At 37.6% G+C, this 19,599-nt stretch overlaps 1 protein-coding gene across 3 annotated transcripts; it reads right to left on the bottom strand.

Moving 5' to 3' along the window:
- Positions 1–1,715: 1,715 nt before the first annotated feature.
- oclnb (occludin b) lies at positions 1,716–18,901 on the bottom strand. 3 transcript variants are annotated; one of them, XR_004896118.1, is made up of 10 exons: positions 18,761–18,901; positions 17,401–17,465; positions 14,015–14,681; positions 12,642–12,800; positions 7,466–7,581; positions 3,665–3,769; positions 3,263–3,434; positions 2,666–2,707; positions 2,393–2,544; positions 1,716–2,332 (listed from the first exon to the last, which is right to left on the bottom strand). XR_004896118.1 is itself a non-coding variant. In XM_031300916.2 (9 exons), exons 2-9 carry the CDS (start codon positions 17,451–17,453, stop codon positions 2,446–2,448), a joined length of 1,413 nt encoding a protein of 470 aa, XP_031156776.1. In that variant the 5' UTR covers positions 17,454–17,465; positions 18,761–18,901; the 3' UTR covers positions 1,716–2,445. The 3 variants fall into 3 exon arrangements, 2 of the variants coding, with proteins under 2 accessions (XP_031156776.1, XP_031156775.1); XM_031300916.2 differs by having other exon boundaries at positions 1,716–2,544; XM_031300915.2 differs by having other exon boundaries at positions 1,716–2,544; positions 17,401–17,471; positions 18,761–18,863.
- Between the last annotated feature and the right edge of the window lie 698 nt (positions 18,902–19,599).

Here is a 19,599-nt window from a genome sequence, read left to right as displayed (position 1 = left end):
GTGTGTGTGTGTGTATATATATATATATATATATATATATATATATATATATATATAGGCTGCTATATATGCAGAGGAGAAATCAGTCTGCACAAAATCATCTAAGTGTTTGATGTTTATTTATTTGCACTTTAGAATGTAATCACTGCAAAAAAAATTATAAAATAAGCTTTATTAATCTCTCTCTACTGTACTATGACAAATTCAAGTAGCTACAAAACATATTAGTTCTTGTGTTTACAGCTGAACTGGAGTGTGATGTTACTCTTCACTGAATATGACGTGCAATGCCCTGCCCATTTCTAGTACAAGGTAATTACTATGCAATGCTCCCGGGTTGTGACCTAGGAGAATTCTGAATTGTCATGACCAGGGATATACCCATGTTGACTGCCTTGGTTTACATTTCAACAAAAAGAGTTGAACACTGATCACATAACCCTGGCCCAACCCTGGTCATTGGTGTGAAAGAGGTATGACTCTGGCGGTCGGTCTGCGGAACTGGCGTGACCCGCACTAGCTGGGAATCAGACGAATCTGCCAAGCTCATGTTTTATTTGTGGGTGTATTAAGGTTTTATTTCCTTTGGCAGATCATGATAGGCTTTGATGCACTGATGCAAGGCAGGTTAGCTAGTTGCTTTTAGTCTGTGAGATAACCACATTTTATTTGAATATAACGTGTAAATAAATAGAGGAAAATAAAGGTGTACATATAAAATAAGAGTCCACTGAAATAAATAAAAGTAAAACGTATGTTGGGATTTTAACCCTGTGTACATGCTGGATATGTATTGGCCGCTTCAGGGCTCCTAGGCTATTGAACTATATTGACTAATTTATATCTTTATATTTATTGCCTAATTTATTTATTTCAGGATGTATTTCATAGCCATATTTTTGTATATGTATGTAAAGAGGTGCAAAATGGATCAGTTGCTCAGGAAGTTAGGCTACAAGTTTCCCTCAACTGCAGAATAGGTCGCTGTGAAGCGGAAGCTAACTTCAGCGTTAAGTTTCCCCTTTACAGCCAAGTTGGAAGCTTTGAATCGGAAGCTAACTTCAGGATTGTGTCAGTTTTGTCCCATCAAGACTGAGCCATTTTCAGTGCCAAATCTCACATTTCTTGTAGAAAAGCCTCTTGCACCCCCCACTTTCCTGTGATATGCGCACAGAGATTTCTGCAGATGACAGGCCTTGTTTCGCTATGTCTAAAATCACAGAGTAAAGCCATTGGGCTAAAGCAACACTGGTACCCAACAGCACCAATGAAAAAAACAGGCCATTATTCATTTTTTTTTTTGTGATTTTATTTTTTTAAAGGAAAAAACACCTTTAATTAATTTTTTTATTTTGTATTTTGAAACGAAAATCAAACAACCACTAGTTTTTTGTTTTTTAATACTGTTTATGAAAAGAAAATCAAATGACCAAAAGACACTGACCCAAAAAACACCTTACAACCGACTTCCAAGCTGCCAGTAGCCTACCTCAGAAAAAAAAACAATGAGACGAGGTCACTACTGATGACTACGGAACGGGAGGAACCACCAACGATGTAATCCTGGCTGCAATTGTAGCTCTTCAAGACATGGAGTTCTTCAAAACAAAGTTAAAGCAGATCACCCTAACCATATCTAACATGTATGTAAAGGGGGAAAAAAAACAAAGAATTAGAAAAAGAAATGAAACAACTCAAAGAGAAGAACACAGAGCTGAAAACCATAATTTCGTTTAATGTGCAAATGAGTAATGGAATTCATTAAAGGACAAATGTTAATGGAACACCTTAAAAGAAACAGAGCCATCATTAGTCATTTAATTACACTTGGGCTTCTCCATTTAATATCCACCATGACAAAGGTCTATGATAAGAACTTACAATCACAAATATATTTCACCATTTACTGAACTAAAGCACTAAAAAGTACAGAAAAAAAGCTTACTAAAGAACAATAAAAGTTGTATCTAAAGTCTAAAAGTGAACATTATTTACAAGGGATGGTCAGTGATTTAATGATGCCAAGCAAATCTTGTCTCATCTTAGCTGTTCCTTCATTGTAGGCCTACATGAAACTGTCAACATGTTTTTAAAAAGGCTATAAAAGAAGCACAATAAATGCTTCGTAAAAGTAACAAATACTGAAACAAAAACATCTCAATTTACATCTCTCACTTTCTAGCCTAAACATAAAATACACCTGGATTGTTCTTCATGAAACTCACAGAGGTTGAATAATTAATCAAAGATCCTTCAACCCTTATCCTCTGGAGAAAAAAAAAAAAAATCACAGTTGATTGGCTTGATACAGATGTAAATATAAAAGCAACAAACTTTCACTATAATAATCCCACATAGGTTTGTGATACACTCAAACACAATTGGGGGGGAATGCAAATTTGTCTCTGCATTTGTTCCCTGCATAAGGCGGTCAGAGGCGAAGGTTTAAGGCCGGCGGTCGTATTCACTGATCTTTCTCTTGATGTGTGACAGTTTGGACCTCAGATATTTACACCTCTTCTTCTTAATCTGGTAGTCTGGGGACTGCAAAGGATAGAACATAATTCAAACAATTAGATTGTATTCACCAAACCTCTACTCTTTTCAGAGGACTGTATTTCACTGTAAAGAACAACACTGCTAGAAATCACTGCATATGCCTTACCTTCTTAAGATTCTTCAGTCTGGTGTATTCATGCATGGCATCCTGAGATTAGAAAGATAGTGGTCAATGATCTGAAGTGACCACATAGAGGAAACCACCATCCCAGATTCACACACAAATTTGATTCATGATAAGCCAAGGTTTCCTGGTCCTTGATTCATACATTCTAGTTGTCCCCCAAATCAGAGGTATGTGGATTTGGCATACTTTTACTTTACTGTTATTGTATTATTAGTAACAGTAGGGAAAACAACTGGCCTAGACTAAATTTAATTGCTCAGCTTAGCTTTATCCCAATGACAAAAATCTAAGCAATGTAGCACGTTTTGGGTAGATGGCCAAGAACAGTTAGCCAAGAAGGCTAATTTTTGTTTGTAGTCCTTGGCCAAAGGTTAATAAAATACTCAAAACTCACTACCAGGGATATGTGGATTATTTTCTTATCAATGTTGTCATTACCTGACCACTTGTTTTTATCTTATTATCTAATTCTATTTGTAATCATAACCACACATCGTAGACAAGTCCTTTAAAGAAGGGTGGACTGTTTATCCTCACTTCAAGAGCCAAAACTCAAACTGGCACAGCCAAACTCACCAGGAACTGTGGACTGCCCTCAGGGTGTTGGTGTAGCTCTCTGTCCAGGCCAGCCAGGTCCTGGTTTATGCTGTCCAGCTCAGCCTGCAGGCTCTTGTATTCCCGGTGTTCCCGGTCAAATTCCTGTTTGTAGATCAGACGCTCTTGCTCATCCACAATGGAAGGAAACAAACTGCAGATGAGAACAGAATGAAATTTGGGTAATTTATTATGTGAAAACTAGCCATTTTTAGTAATACCCTCTATTAGATACATTTGGATAGTGCACACACAAGATGGAGTTATGGTGAAGAAATGCACATCAATCCCTGTCAAACAGTGTCATTCATTACAACTAAAAAGCAGCTTAATGCAGCTTTTCCTTATCATAATTGGCTATTAGATCGCTTCAAATCGACTCACACAGGTAAGTCCTCCTCCTCCAGGTCATTTCCATACTCCACACCAGTGTCATAGTCCTTCAGCCAGGGCTTTAGGACTCCCACAGAACTGCTGATGTCTGAGTCTCTGCAAATAGTAAGATTGATTTATACATTGTTGTACTGTAGCAGGCAGCTTTGACAAGTAGCTTTTATTTTAAAGCCATCGCTGCTTTGTAAAGTCTTTTTATTTGCATATCTGTGAAGCCTCTACATCTAAATTGACACTTAACATGCATGCACATTTCTCCATCGTTTTTATACAATGGTTATGGCTCTTTCCTAAGTCAATATCATATACACTCCATCTCTTCCCAGCTCACTTTGCAATAATTCTGTTTCGGAATTTTGATTTTGGTATTTATCCAGTAAAGGTTTGCTGACAGCAATGTATTTTTTCTTCTAGTAAAGCTCTGTTCACACTCACAGTTACACACAAACTGCATATAAACTCCAACTCACTTACAATCACTGGATACACATGCATACATTTACTTTAATTATGTTATATAATAAAGTTATCATGTGTTCATGATGGAACAACATACCATTGTTGATCTTTGTGTTTTTTGGCAAAAAGTCAAATTTTTATTGAATCTGAATTGGAATTTTCTGTAATTAGATTGCCTCTTAAAACAGTCAGCTCATCTGAGTCAAAAAGGTCTCAGGCAATTATCCTAGAAAGGTTTTATTAATTTTCAATGAAATTTGAAATGTCCTCTTTTAGGTCTGCCCTCCATGTCTCAAGTCTAACTGTCGATGTTTCTTTAGAGCCAGATTCAAGCCAGTTATATATTGATAAAATCAAACCCCTCTCATTGCAATTGTTTGTTATAATTTATTCTAAGGATGAGAGTGCAGGAATCCCAACTGATTTGTTTTGCATTGAAGAGATAAAGTTCCTCATTTGGAGATATTTATCCCTTATTTATTAATCCCTTCTTTAAATAGGTCACCTACTTTACTTATTCCTTTCTTTGCCCATATCTGGAATCCTGCATACAGCTTGACTGGTTTAAATGAAACATTGCCCCACACTGGGCTGAATTGTGATAGAGAGTCCAATATGTTCCATACATTAAAGGTGATGTATTATATAACATTTAATTACATTTTCAGGTTCATACTTGTATTTTGTGTTTGTACTACATGTTTACATGCTTTAATGTTAAAAAAACACTTTATTTTTCTTATACTGCCGATGGCTGCTGCACCTGTATTCACCCTCTGTCTGAGACGCTCTGTTGGAGCACCTGTCTCTTTAAAGGGTAACTACAGTTTTTTTCAACCCCCATTTCCCCATGCATTTGTGTCTAATAGACTGATGTGACCAAAAATCTTTGAATTTGGTCCAGCATTGAGCGACATCGCAATGATGGGCGGGCGTGAACCAAGCTGCAATGTAACCTAATAGGGCAATTGTGCAGCCTTGCTTTTTGTCCACTAAAAGTTTTTTTATATTTTTTATTAAAAGTGTCTGACAACATTATCGATCTCAGGACGTGACTTTTTGTTCTCAATTGTGTTGCTAAATAGTACCAATAAAGATTTGGACATTTCAGCCCCCAGCAACAAATGCAAGATAAAGCAGAGATAAGTGGATTGGAGGGCATTCCTTATTCCATATAGATTTCCTGAAGAGTGCTGTGAGTTTCTTAAACATTGCTGCAGGTGGCACGAGAGGGATATTTTGAAATAAATACATGAATACAGGAAATATGTTAATTTTTAATATATTTATTCTCCCTATCATGAATATAGGTAAGGGCATTTACCTTTCCATAGATTTATGTACGGAATAAATTATTACTTCATAGTTTGTTGGTGCTATAGTTTTTAAATGAGGTTATTTTGATGCCCAAATATGTAACATTAGATGATTCAATTCAATTTAAATGAGATGAGAGCTTGAAAGTAAATAAGTATTGGTTTTGCTTTATATATTGTCTTTCATTTCCGTTAAGCAGCATTTGTGATGATTTTGAAGCATTTAATTTATATCCAGAGATACTGCTAAACAGGCCGATTAGATCTAACAGTGCTGGTATGGATGTGTTTAATTGTTTTAAGAATAAAATTACATTGTCAGCAAAAATAGCTTTTCTATGATATCTGTTGCCAATTGTAATCCCCTGTATTCACCTACTAGATCTAATTTGTATTGCTAGTGGTTTCTGGACTGCTCTTTAATCTATTTTTAGGTAAGCAGTCTAAAGCAGTAGCGCAGTTTTATTACAAAGCTATAGCTCATTGCAGGATGAGCAGTGTTGAAAATAATGTGTTAATATACAACAACATATCTTAAAAAAGACACAGAGACATAGCTATAGTGTGGGTTCAGGTAAATGATACAATACTGAAAATAAAATAAAAAAAATAAAGGTTTTAATCAACTAAAAACTCTAAGGTAGACAGAATTTTCATTTATTCCAACAATTTGGATTTCTGGTATGTAATTAGAGCCTCATAGAGCTGCTAGCGTCTCTATAGACCAGCCTTGTTTCTTCTTATATTTGGATTCTGCATCCACTTTAGCGCTGTCGGACAATATTCAAAGCCACTTTTTGTGTAGTGTTACGTTTGCTGGCAGGTCATTTTATACCTGTGCAGTGGTGGAGTAGCAGTGGTGGAATGTAACTAAGTACATTTACTCAAGTACTCTACTAAGTAAAAATTTGAGGTACTTGTACTTTACCCGAGTCTTTTATTTTCATGCCACTTTCTACTTCTACTCCACTACATTTCAGGGAGAAATATTGTACTTTTTACTCCACTACATTAACCTGACAGCTTGTTACTTTACAGATTAAGATTTTTTGCACACAAAACACATGTAGGTAATACAATAAGATGTTTTATTATAAATTAAACTACCCAAAAATATATAGGCCTATAAGTACAGCTGAAATTATTAGCCAAATAAACACTTGAACAACAGGTTCATTTCCAGCTTCTCAAATGTGAGGATTTTTGTTGCATTGAGTACTTATACTTTTACTTAAGTAACATTTTCAATGCAGGACCTTTACTTGTAACAGAGTATTTTTACAGTGTGGTATTAGTACTTTTACTTAAAGCTATAGAGCGTAGTTTCTGCCGTCCCCATGAGGAATTCTAAGTAATGACAACAAAACTGTCGGCGCGTCCACATGATACAAGCCTTCCGTGAACGCGTGAAGAGAGTTGTGTGGAGGTGATAGTCTTAATTAGCTTTGTAGCAACTCATTTGGCAATGGCTTGAATGTAACAGAGATTCATTAATATCAAAAGGTTAGGCACCAAAGCTTTAAGTAAAGGATCTGAATTCTTCTTCCACCACTCTGTGCAAGGTATTTTCACATACCTGAAGGTCCCTTTTTCCATATGTAAAAAAACATTTACTTCCCTGGCATTTGTAGACCACATCTTAACAGTAAGCAATTTCTAGTCTTCACTGCATTGTTAACCTTTGTTAAACCTGCTTTTTTAGTTGTCCATCTATCCTGACTTCCTGTGTTTTGAGTGTCACCCTGGGACGAGGACCATCCTGTATATCTAGACCTATCCTTATGATTTTATCTTCAGTGTTTATATTTACATACACAAAACTTGGACTTCTTGTTTTACTCTGACTCATTTGATTTTTTTTCTATTGATCAATCAGTTCAGGTTAGCCTACCTTAGACACACTACCTCAGTCAGTTCAGTGCCAGCAGATTGACCTACAATAAACTCATTTCAAGCTAAGGGGAGTCTAAAACAATGACAGGCCCTTGTGAGATGCACTATATAATGCATAGCTTACCCTGGGAGGTAAAGAGGCTTGTTGTGATCCAGCTGGTCCAGATACTCTCTTGACCCCCTGACTTTGGGATTATGGTCATTCACCAGCACCTCTGGGTCACCAGACACGTTTTTTACCTATAGCAAGACACAAGGTCAGACATATTCTTGTGTTCAAGTTCATTCAAGTTTGACAGAAAACATGGTACACTGTAAATATGAGTTTGAAGTTCAGTTTTGGGCAAATTCTTTGTGGGATGAAATAAAACTTTAATTCTAAAAAGGGACATTACCAATTTCACAAATGAAGATCAGTTTAATAATTAATGGGGGTAGTCATTAGCCCATGAAAACAGTTATATCTCTGTGGTTCTGGAAGAGCTTTGTCAAGTCTAAGAAAATAACCCTGATAATGTCAACAGGGCTTGGGGACAAAAATATAAACTGTGGGCATGAAAGGGGTGAACACTTACCAGGCATTATGGTAAGAGTAACCATTGTTTTTGGAGCCAGTGATTTTTGGAGATTGAGCCATACTAAACATAAACGTCAAAATGTCTTTACTTCACCTGCTTCAATTTTGAACACTCTTATTTTTAAACTGCCTCTCATAAGTCCCTCAACTGTATTAAAGTACAATACTAAATCACTTACAAGGCAGATACAATACCAGGGATTGTGGATCATGTATGTCCCTTGGAATAATTTGACTTAGCCTATTTTTTACACTTCTGTAGTCTTAGAACAAAAAGTGAAAGAACAACGTATTAGAAATATAAATTATTAGACATGTAATGAAAATATTTGCACCACCTCAACACAGAGTACCTATAAAACAATGCAATCAATTCAATTAGCTGCAACTAACTGTACCTAAACAAAATATTAAAAGCAAATCAAGAGAAAAGGGCTTAATGGTGAAGTGCACAGTTATCAGAAAATACACAGAGAAGTGAGAAGTGAAGTGTTACACTGTTTGTGCATACATATGCTAAATAAAACGTGTTTTCTGATTATTTTTAGGGCCCGAGCACTGACGACCGTCAGCCGGTGAAGGCCCGACCGCTTATTCCTCTGTCAAATGAATTGCATTTTTGAGGGTCTTGAGATGCTCATAAACTCACCAAAATCAGGACAAGTGAAATTTTTTATATTTTAAGTGTTTTGTGAACAGGCGCACAAAAATGGCTCGCTAGCAGCCCCTACAAAACTTCAAAGAATTAGCCCCTGCAGTATGTTTCACCTAGATGTAATGTAATTTGGTAGACATATGTATGATGTCCAGACTTACAGAACAGCCACTTGGAGCCATACCCTAAATGTAACAGGAAGTCAGCCATTTTGAATTTACTGTTTTAGTGCAGTTTTCACCATTTCCAGGCAAATTTTGAGCATTGGACAGTTAATTTCGTTTATGTAAAGGAAAACACAGGTGACAATTGAAAATAAAAAAAAAAAAAAGGGCTCTCAGGCATTCTGTATTGCTTTCAAATATTTATTTTCCAGTAGATCAACTTGTCTAATTTAAAGGTCCAGTATGTAACGTGTTTAGTTGTTCATTATCAAAATCTGTGTTGCCCGTTCACAAACTTGTCCTTTTTCATGAATATTTGCCACCACCATCAATTCCAAGTATTCCTTTGGCTTGAAATTTTACATTTGCATTTGCATGAACTGGGGTAGACGCTCCATATTCATGCACCATCTTGAAATACGTTAGACAGTAAGGGATATACAGGACATACTGCTCCGCCTTTCGCATTTTTCGCTGTCACATGATAGCTGCTAATGCTGCTAATGGGTATTCTAGCTTCCCGGCCCTGGCACATTTGAAGAAGGAAACATGGAGGACCACACGTATTCAAAATCCAAATTTCAGGAACAGGAGTCTTCTTCTTTGCCCAGAAAAAGAAAAATGATATTGAAAAGAGCAAGAGACCGGCTTTTTGAAGCGTGAAGGCTACCGTAGCTGTAATACATACTTTGAACTGCGTGGTGGTGCGAGAGAGTTGATTGCGATATGATCTAAACGCTAGATGGGAGAAATTCCTACACATTGGACCTTTAATGTTATCTCTGCTGAGTCAACACACATGTAGGCATAATTTACTCTTCACTCCTCTTGAGTCTTTGGTTGGGGAAATAATCTCTTTATGCATGTGGCACTTATTAATGTGAATGATACAATAATTAATTTTAATTCATTTAAAAAACCCTGGACTTTAATAGCTCAGATGTGTTTCAGCAAGATTTCTGCTAATGTCTGCTCACTTTATGCACATTAATAATATAACTCATTCCATCTTTGTTCTCTGAGATTTGGAGTTGTAATATTTTGAGAAAAAAATCCACCTGCGCTATAGTGTTGTGCATTATGTTAATGCTCTGCTAAGACACAGATTCAGAACATCTGACAGACAATGAGAGCCCCGTTTGGGTCTCTGGTCTCTGAATGAGACAACGTTTAGGTAAATGGCTGAACGCTGCTCTTCATTGGAGGGGGGAAACCGAAACTACGGGGCAGAAATACATGGAGCCCGGACGCAACGTAACACTTCTGCCGCAGCATGCCCACAGCAGAGCGTGTAAATTAACTGAAGCTGCTACACTGAGCAGCTGCACTGCTCATCTCTATTTTTTTTTTTTACAGAGAAAGTGGACAGAAAGTGACGGAAGGGTCTGCTTCAGAACTCTGTGTGTTTGAGCCTGAACCATTTACTGTATACGTCACGGAAACTTAAACATTTGCAATATTATTGCGCACCTTACATTTAAAATTGAGAATCACTGCAGAGTACCCATCTGAGTCCCTATCTGTCATGTAATTAACTATGTTACCACCTGTCCCTTTAAATTACTTTAATGACTTCACAGTGACCCTCATTTATGAAACGTGCGTACAACCTAAAACAGACATAGGACGGGCATACGCCGATTCCTACGCAAAGCAAAGCATTTATCAATTTGAACGTGAGCGTAGGCTGCGATAAAATCTCACGTCTGGTCTGAACTCGTGTACGCAAGTTTTCGAGTCAGTGTGGACTTGCAGCATATAATCAGTTTAACAGGAGAAGGAGAAGTCATCAGTTGATCACTTATCAGCAATGGCAGATCTGGCTCTTTTAGAAGACTTTTATGCGCCGGTACAACAGTGCACACATATGTGCATGAGCCACGGTGGAGCGCTCCATCGGACTGATCTACAGCCTTTAATAACAGTTTTCAGGCTGCCAAATAGTACACACATTAGTGCAAATGAACCTGAGATATCAGGGTTTCAATCTCCACCTCTAAAAAGTGCCACTTCTTAGCCGGATTACGTCTCGCCATGTCGTAAATTGTAGGGGCGAGGCCTTAAATCCGAGACTATATAGGGGCGTGATATTTAAATTACGATCGTTTCCAGCTGCTGCATTTATCAATGTACGACCATTCTTATGCTCTGATTGGTGTGATACGAACGTTTCATTAATCACACGATAAGCCTGTCGTAAGATGATTTCTGCGCTCATATCTGCGCTAGTTTCTACATTAGATTGATAAATGAGGGCCACTGTGTCTTGGAAAGAAAATCGTGTCAAGTAAACATTTTTACAGTACATCTGACCTCACTAAAGCAAAAAAGAAAACAATCTGCAGTTGCACATGACCTTTACTACATTATAACCATTAATAACAATACGCATTATTATAATATATCAGATAAGATGAATATTTTCAACTATGGCATCTATTTTCATTCATTTTTTGTAATTTGTTATATTTTAAAGTATATAGTTATAACAACACATCAGTCTTAGATTAAGAAACTTTAATTTGATTTTCTTTGCTTGACTACAAAGATACCCATTGTTAAAATTCTATTTTCTCGCCTGAGGTTTCAGTCAGGTTTTCCTGAGGCTCCTCTCATACTTGTCCTTGTTAAGGCAATAGGAACCTGTTCTCTCTATATGATAAACATTCTGGTTGTATGCGGAATTCACCAGTTACAACCAGTTCCTCTACTTCTTCTTGCATGCCTGATTACCACCGATACCATCATTATCATCAACAGGAAGCCTGAGACAATGTCTCTCAGCCAGTACAACTGCTGAAATGTCAGGCCTAAATGCATTCCTAATGTTCACACTCCTGGAATAAAATGTATGCTGGTATGGAAGTAGTTTTTATGTTAACACTTTTATTTGTGCCACTGTCCTCGAACGCAAACCATGATGATGTCGTAATACTGGAAAAGTAGGAATATTTGTATTAATGTTACTTTGTACATCCAGTCATTAGGATTTCAAACTGTTTATGTTCTAATAATTCCAGACAACACAGCACATCATGCTGCAACTAAGAGTGGTTTAACAGACCACACCCAGAAACTGCAAATTAAACCATCCTTCCCTGCGTCTCGTCTGACACACACACACACACACACACACACACACACACACACACACACACACACACACACACACACACACACACACACACACACACACACACACACACACACACACACACACACACACACACACACACGTTTCCAGCAGTTATGTAGACTGTGACTAATGACTCTGCTAGCCTGGCCAGTCAAGGTTTTTCAAATGTAAACATCAGAGTGAACACAAAGACCTATGGCCACAATCCTGACGACGTGGACAAGCAAGACCATCTCTGCGTCCATCTCCATCTTTACATCAGAGGTGGCAACGAGGAAAGAGTGAAGGGATAACACTTTACTGGAATTTTTCCTCATTCGGTTTCATTTGACAAAAAAACATTTGATTAAATAAACTGAGTGAAATATTCAAAACCAAGATGCCATGTTTTTTATGCTGCATCATGCTATCAAATAAAAATATTCTACCTAGATTTCTTGTGCATCAATTTACTTACATTTCCCGAAAATGTTTATATATTTGGAAATGTTTTGAACTCTAGACGCTTGTAATTTCTGACCAAGAGGTGGGTGAGTGGGGTTTCATATGTTAATATAAATGTAATTTCAGTGAATTAAATGTTGATTGCCCAATTTAATTTTTAAAATATCCACTTAAAAAAAGTACATACAAATGTTTTATTTAGTTCAGTTTAGTCTTAGTATGTTTAATAAAAGGTACAGTTAGTTGATCCAGGCTTTTGCTCTTACGCAAACATGTCAATCAGATGCCATACACACACATACTTACACAAACACACACACTCACCCACTCCCCGACGCTGTTGTGTAGACCAGTATTGATGTCCTGCTCCCAGAGAATGCGACCCTGGCCCCAGCGCCTGATCGCAGAGCGAGTCTTGACTGCAAACACCAGCAGGATAATGATGGCAACAAATACCAGGAAGCCGAGGACGATAGCTATGGCCTGCAGGAACAACGTGACTCAACATCAGTGGGCTGGAATTACATCCACAAACATAGTTAGTAAATAACACAAATGTCTGAAGGTGGGAGCCCTAGACACGGCTTATAAATACTGGATCTGAGTCGACAAATTGCTGCCTCCACACTGGACTTTATTTAAGGGTTGGTTCGCCAAATTTAGACAACATAATATATAATTTGATTTAAGGAGCTCAAAGCATCCAAAATTACATTTGAAAAACTCAACAGCAACATGTATTTCTAGAAACAATGTCCTGGCTACTAAGAATAATACACAGATAGTTTCCTTTTATCGCCTGCTATGTATCTCCATGCTAAAGGATGTGACTAGTGAGCCTCCAAATATTGTTAGGTGTCTATCACAGTGAACATTATATCAAGAGACATGTTGTTGAGTGTGATAGATTACCTAATGTTTTTGCATGAAGTTACAGACTCTGCCAGACCTACATCATATCTGACAATAGTTTAGTTGGTAACTCTGGTATTCACAATGGAAAGGTGCTCAACTTATTTGTCTGTTAATTTTGCACAAAGAAAAATCTGAAAGGTTGGCTACACATTGCATGAAACTGTAAAATCCTTGTTTCGGATAAACAGTTGTACTGCAAAAAAAACCATCAATTTTAACATAGAATGTAATCCCATATTCAGTTTTCATAAATGATTCTGTGTCTGAGTCATCTGTGTCCAGTGCAATTTACCTTGCTTCAGAAATTTTCAAGAGGTTTGAATCATCATCTTAAAAACTGACTAAACAAGGCTTAATTGCAGCACCAGAATCTACAGTACCTCTACATGCTTAAACAAGTTGAGCATTAGAAACAAGTTAATTCATAATATTAAAAAATAATTTCCTTAGAATTTCACCAAAAAAAAAATCATAAACACAGAAAACTATGGTGAACAAGATGAACATTTTTGTAGTGTTTGCTTATCTTGGCACAACTCAATTCCTTTTTGTTTTTTTTAAATCTTTTGGATCAATACTTTTATTTTCATAGTTGTTCTTAGCTGTTGGTGTAAAATTTCTGTTGACTCTATGGCAAATACTGCATAATCTATCTGTGATATCTGTGTACACAAACCTCCGGATTAATTATTGGATTCCTGTTGGTAGGGAGCTATACAGTATATACCCACCAGAGAATCCACAGACTACCCCAGCCTCCCAAAAAAGCAAGCGTATCACACCTCTTCGGGATCCACCACACAGTAATGGTAGAGGTACTGGTTGAGGAAGATGCCCTGGGCCTGGTTCTGGTTCTGGTATTGGGAACACAGTTGGATGACCTGGCTGTAGTAGACAGATCCCGTGGACTGGGCTGTTGGGTTCACTGCCACCAGGTAGACAATAGTGGCGATGATCATCAGAAATGCCAAAATGGCACAGATGATGATGGTTGCTAGGTAGAACTTTGATGAGCGGGCAGTAGTTTGCCTCGAAATAACCAACACAAATATGATGAGCACAGCTATGAAGGTAATGCCAGCGAGGGCGATGATGAAGGCTTTGCCAGCTTTGGGATCCATTTGTGTTTCTCCATAGCCATAGGATCCGCCAATGCTAGAGCCGCCTCCATATGAGCTGCCACCATAAGAGCCCCCATAAGAGCCGCCATAACCTGGCATTAAGCCAGCTCCACCTCCCATACCCATGAGGCTCATATCGTAGTCCCAGGACAATGTGGCAGCCACACAGGCAAACATAGCCACACACATGACGATGATGATAATACACATTATCTTCATCACACCAGGTGGTGAAGTCCATCTATAGAAGTGAAGCATCTTCTCTCGTTGGTAGTAGGAAAAGGTTGGGTTGGACATGAGCTCACTGTGCCTGTGTCTGCTGCTATGGCTGCAATAGAAGAGGACAGAGGAGCTATGCTTAATGTAGGGCTGAACGATTAATTGCATTTTCGATAATATCGCGATATGTTAAAACGCGATTTCCTAATCGCAAAGGCTGCGATTTGGTCACATGACTCACGAGAGCAATCAGTCTGCACTCCGTAGAGAAAGCATCAACTAGCATGCTAACGCTACACTGTACCTTGAGCTGATTTCTGTCATTCAAACAACTCTGAGTTGTAGGACTTGAGTCTATACATGCAGTTAATGGATACAGGCACACAGAACTCAAGGCTCGGTTGGCAACGATTAGCTCTGATTAGCGGTTAGCTCCGGTTAGCGGTTAGCTCCGTTATAAAGATATGAGTGGAGGAGCTGCCACTGAGAGGGGTAACAATCAGACTCTGATAAATGATGTTCGGGGAGCTTTCACAGCAGCGCGGCCGCAGTGTTTCAACGGTTTTATTAGTACAGTTAATCCCACGGCAAGAACACCAGCAACTAGCTAACGTAACGATAGCCTCTCTGAACAAGTGCACACGGCAGCACGCAACTTCACGAGGGGGAGGGGCTGGAGGCAGCTCCTCTCTGTGCACTGTAAAAAATTTTGTGTGTGTGTGTGTGTGTGTGTGTCTGAGTGTGTGTATATATACTATATTTTTACTTATTTAACTGTCTAGTGTGTAATTGTGTGTTCATACTATACATTATTATATTATTCTTTGTTGAATAATACAGAAGACAAAGAGCTTAAAAAAATAATCGAATCGAAATCGCAATATTTGGGGGAAAAATCGCAATTAGATTATTTTTCAAAAATCGTTCAGCCCTAGCTTAATGTATGTTGTAACAAAACAGACTGTGGAGTGAAGGCCTTTTTACAGTCGCCGCAGCCGACCTGTCGCGCGCCAATGTGACGTCAAAATGATTTAGATCTCGTTGGCGCGCCAGGATTCATAGGCGTAAATCCGAGGGGGGTCAGGACCCCCCCCATCTAAGGGTTGTCCCCCCCCTAGAAATATCATTAAAAACCATGCTGTGTATTGTAAATAACATAATGATGTATACTTAAATCTGTGTAAGTAGTAAAACAATACAAACCCCCAAAAAATGCTTTTTAAGTTTAGAAACATTTTGAGTCCCCCCTCCCTTGCCTCACAGTGGTTTGGTCCACTGCCTGCTTTACACACAAGTCCGGTAGACCACGGAGAGAATGACAGAACATACTGGTAGTTTTTTTCGCTACAGTAACGTTAGTTGTGGAATGTGGTAAGTAGGCTGTTCAAGGCAATTTTATTCACATTAAACATCGAATGAAGTTTTTCTTTTCTCAAATAGAAATGATGCTGAGTAATTAATAAATTAGTCATGACAAAAAAGTTTGCTATGTTAGTGTAATATAATGTAACGTTACCTAGCTTGTTTAATAGCTTGTTGGATAGAAATACACCCACTACAGCTAACGTTAACACGGCGATAAGCCTAACGTTATGTGTGTGAACTGATATTAGGGTTAATATTAAAGATCTACAGTTGTGTTTTGCTCAATATGATGTTAAGTGGCAGATCAGTGGGTTTCTGCAGTTAAATATATATCCTCTGTCCCAGATGAAACCTAATATTTATGTGGAGGACGCAAGATGATTTTATAATTATAATATGACCGTGGTGAACCTATGAACCTAACTCATATTTAGACATCTGATGTTAAAGATTTGTGTTGTTGTTGACCAGATAAAATGACAGAGAAAAAAAAAACAGACATAAGATCTTTCAGTAAACCAAAACGCCAAGTCCTCATATCAATTTGGTAACATCTTCATAAGAATGGGTGCTTATGGAAATACTAACATCACTATGTCACAGGCAAAGGAGACAAAAAGAACTGAGGAACAGGGAGACCAGGGACAGTCAGGTGTAGAGTCTCAGGTAAGTGTGTTGAGCTTAGTTAATATTTTTGGAGGTGTGTGGCTGTCAAGGTTAGCAGATGAGCTTTACCAGTGGCTCACTAATTTACATCATGATTAGCTAATTTAACAAGAGTCTTTATAGAAGTCTTGCTATTTGGTTGGATGAGGTAGTTACTACAAGTATGGAAAACATATTTTTTTTCATTGAATCAAGAGAAACACTGAAAAGGTTTGTCACGGAAGTAAAGGCTGGACTACAATAGAGCTGTTTGGAGCAGTTTGTGAACAGAGTTTTCTCTGGAAGATGTTAAGTCCCTTTGGGGTGGACTTTGGGCTTTTTCACTTTGTAAACCTATAACGTGCACAAAAAGATATATAACACAATATAGGAAAGGGGAAAAGCCAAAAAGCATAATATGAGCACTTTAAAGTACATCTTTTACTGATGATAAAAACTCTTTATTTTGGGGTAATCTATTTTTGGTTGATTGCTCAATAAAAGGAACAGGTTAACATTTTTATGAAATAATGTTGTTGTCTTAAGCCCCATTTGGATGGGAACATTACAAGCGGAGGTTGGGAAATAAATATTCACTGTGCTCCTTGGTAACAACCCAATGTTCCTGACAGCATTTTAACCATGCCAAAATTAAAGGATGTGGTCTGTAATATGACTGTGTAATTTGACTTCCTCCATTTTCACACAAAAATTTAACACTGAGTTGGTTAAAAAAAAAAGGACAATGACAAGCAACTTGTTTTATCCTACATGAGGATGAAAGTATAGTAGTGAGGGATAAATGTAGGTCAACTTACTGTTTGGTACCACCTGACTGGTGCGTAGAAGGCCTGTGTTTATTGCTCGGCATACTGAAATCCAACTGGAACTAACCAAGGTAAAAAAACAAAAAAAACACACATTATTGATTTTTATAAAAACAAGAAAATACTTATTTATTAACTATCAATATCACTGCCTGATCAACTATCTTCCCTGTGGTGTGGTGCCACAAAGCAACACCCATCCATTTTGATATCCATCAGAGATTTACCACCAATCTCAATACATCTGATGCTAATTTTCTGACTTCTGCAACAATCCCAGCAAATGTATTTCTCAAATGTATGTAACTACCACTTGAGACCAATGAGGGGAAAATGGAAAGATGATACAGTTGGTTTAGTTCAGATAGCATGTTTTATCCCATTTAACATACGAGTATAATTTGCATTAGTGTCACTATTTTCCTTACATACATTTTTATTCAATAAAAAAAAAGAAAAACATTTACAGAGACAAATTGATTGAATTAGGGGATACATCAAAGTTTTGGGGTTGGGCAGACTTTTCAAGTTAATCAGCACTTAAAACTGTATTTGATTGGCTACTGAAATGTTGGACTGGTTTTCGTTTGTTTTTACAATAGGCCTACTAGTGCTAATAGGACGAGTTTTGGTATTGATACCAAAACAACAGTTTTGCCATACCTTATTTTCCTACAAAACATTATTTTTTTAAAGTCTAACTTATCAAATGTTATTTTAAGCACTGTGCAAAAACAAGCAGTTGGGCAAAACCTGTAAATAAAAGATAAGAGTATCTTAGTAAAAGACAAGTAAGAAAGACTACGAATCTGACACGATTTTCAATGCCAGTTTGAAGTATTTGTTTTTTAATACTGCGCTTGTTTAAGTGTTATAGGCCTACTCGTGTGAGAAGTAAACTATGTACATTTCATATACAACGTGATGGACAGCTCGCTTCATTAAAAACAAATCTTAAAGTATTAAGGAGATAAGTGGGTGGAGATATACTGGCACACAAACTGAGATATTTTATTCTATAAATGAGCAGCTGATAAGACTAACTGAGGTGGGTTAGCTAGTTTCACACAGAGTGAAACTATATAGCCTACTATTCAGCTAAGCTTAGCTGTTTTTTACATCTAAGAAAACGTAGCTAACTGCTCAACAAACGCAGAAAAAAATTAGATAATTTCCGGCAAAATGTATCTCTAAAATGTTGGGAAAATGGTGTAACTAAACTGTATATTTTCTCATGAAAGCAGTTGTTCTTCATTGGATTTAACGTGTAAATACTCAGAATAGTAGAGGTAATATGTCTCTTATTAGATTCCGCACTTAACATTCGGTTATAAGTTTTAATTTGACCCACCTTGTGTGATGAACCGCCTGATCCCGATGAAGACAGTAGTAACGAACGCAAACAAGTGAGCGCGCGGCCGCATGCGTGCTCTACACTGCGCGAGTACGCGCGCCTACAGGTGTGTATTCATCACGTGGTGGGCTACTCCCCAGTCAACAGGTCTAACCTGTCCTCTTTCCCCACAGCTTTAACAATAACAAGGAAATGGCACAAGCAGCACCGTTTACTCTCCTGGAATCTACATCCCGAGTTCCTCGAAAGTCACGAGTTTCGGTATTTGCAAGCTCTTTTAGGTTTTCACTAAATTGGAATTGAAAAAACGTGTAACTCACAGCATTTATATTAAATTAAGCATTTGGCATTAACCAAAATGAATGAAACAGAGCTCATGCTAATATTTTAGTTTCATTAATGTTAATGTTTCCATACCTTCAATATTTTTTTAGTATAATCAACTTTGTTTTGTTTTGTACAGAACTGTACAGTCAATTCTTTTTTGACTGTTGTTGTCCTTATAACTATAAAGAGAAAAAAGTTACAAAAGAATTTTACCTTAGTAAAGGCTTCTTTTTTTGACAAATGCTACAGAGGTGTTACTTACTCATTCATTAAAATTTAATATATATGAGGCAGAAAGGCTGTCATGCTAATCCATTCTTCCTGAGGAGAATCAACAAGAAAAAGGCCTCCAGTGTTGCAAAACCTGCAACAGTTTAAAAAAAAAAATACGCCTCAGCTTTAGAAAACCAGTCCTACAGGCTGTGTTAGCCAAGTATGTAGCCATTTTAGGAAGGTGACAGAGGTTAATTGACATGGAGCTAGAAATGGAGTTGTGCATGCAGTCCAGT

Source organism: Sander lucioperca, chromosome 2 (genome assembly GCF_008315115.2).
Source record: "Sander lucioperca isolate FBNREF2018 chromosome 2, SLUC_FBN_1.2, whole genome shotgun sequence".
Taxonomy (NCBI): Eukaryota; Metazoa; Chordata; class Actinopteri; order Perciformes; family Percidae; genus Sander; species Sander lucioperca.
Note: the sequence above shows the minus strand (reverse complement) of the source record. Positions and strands in the feature narration are given on the sequence as shown.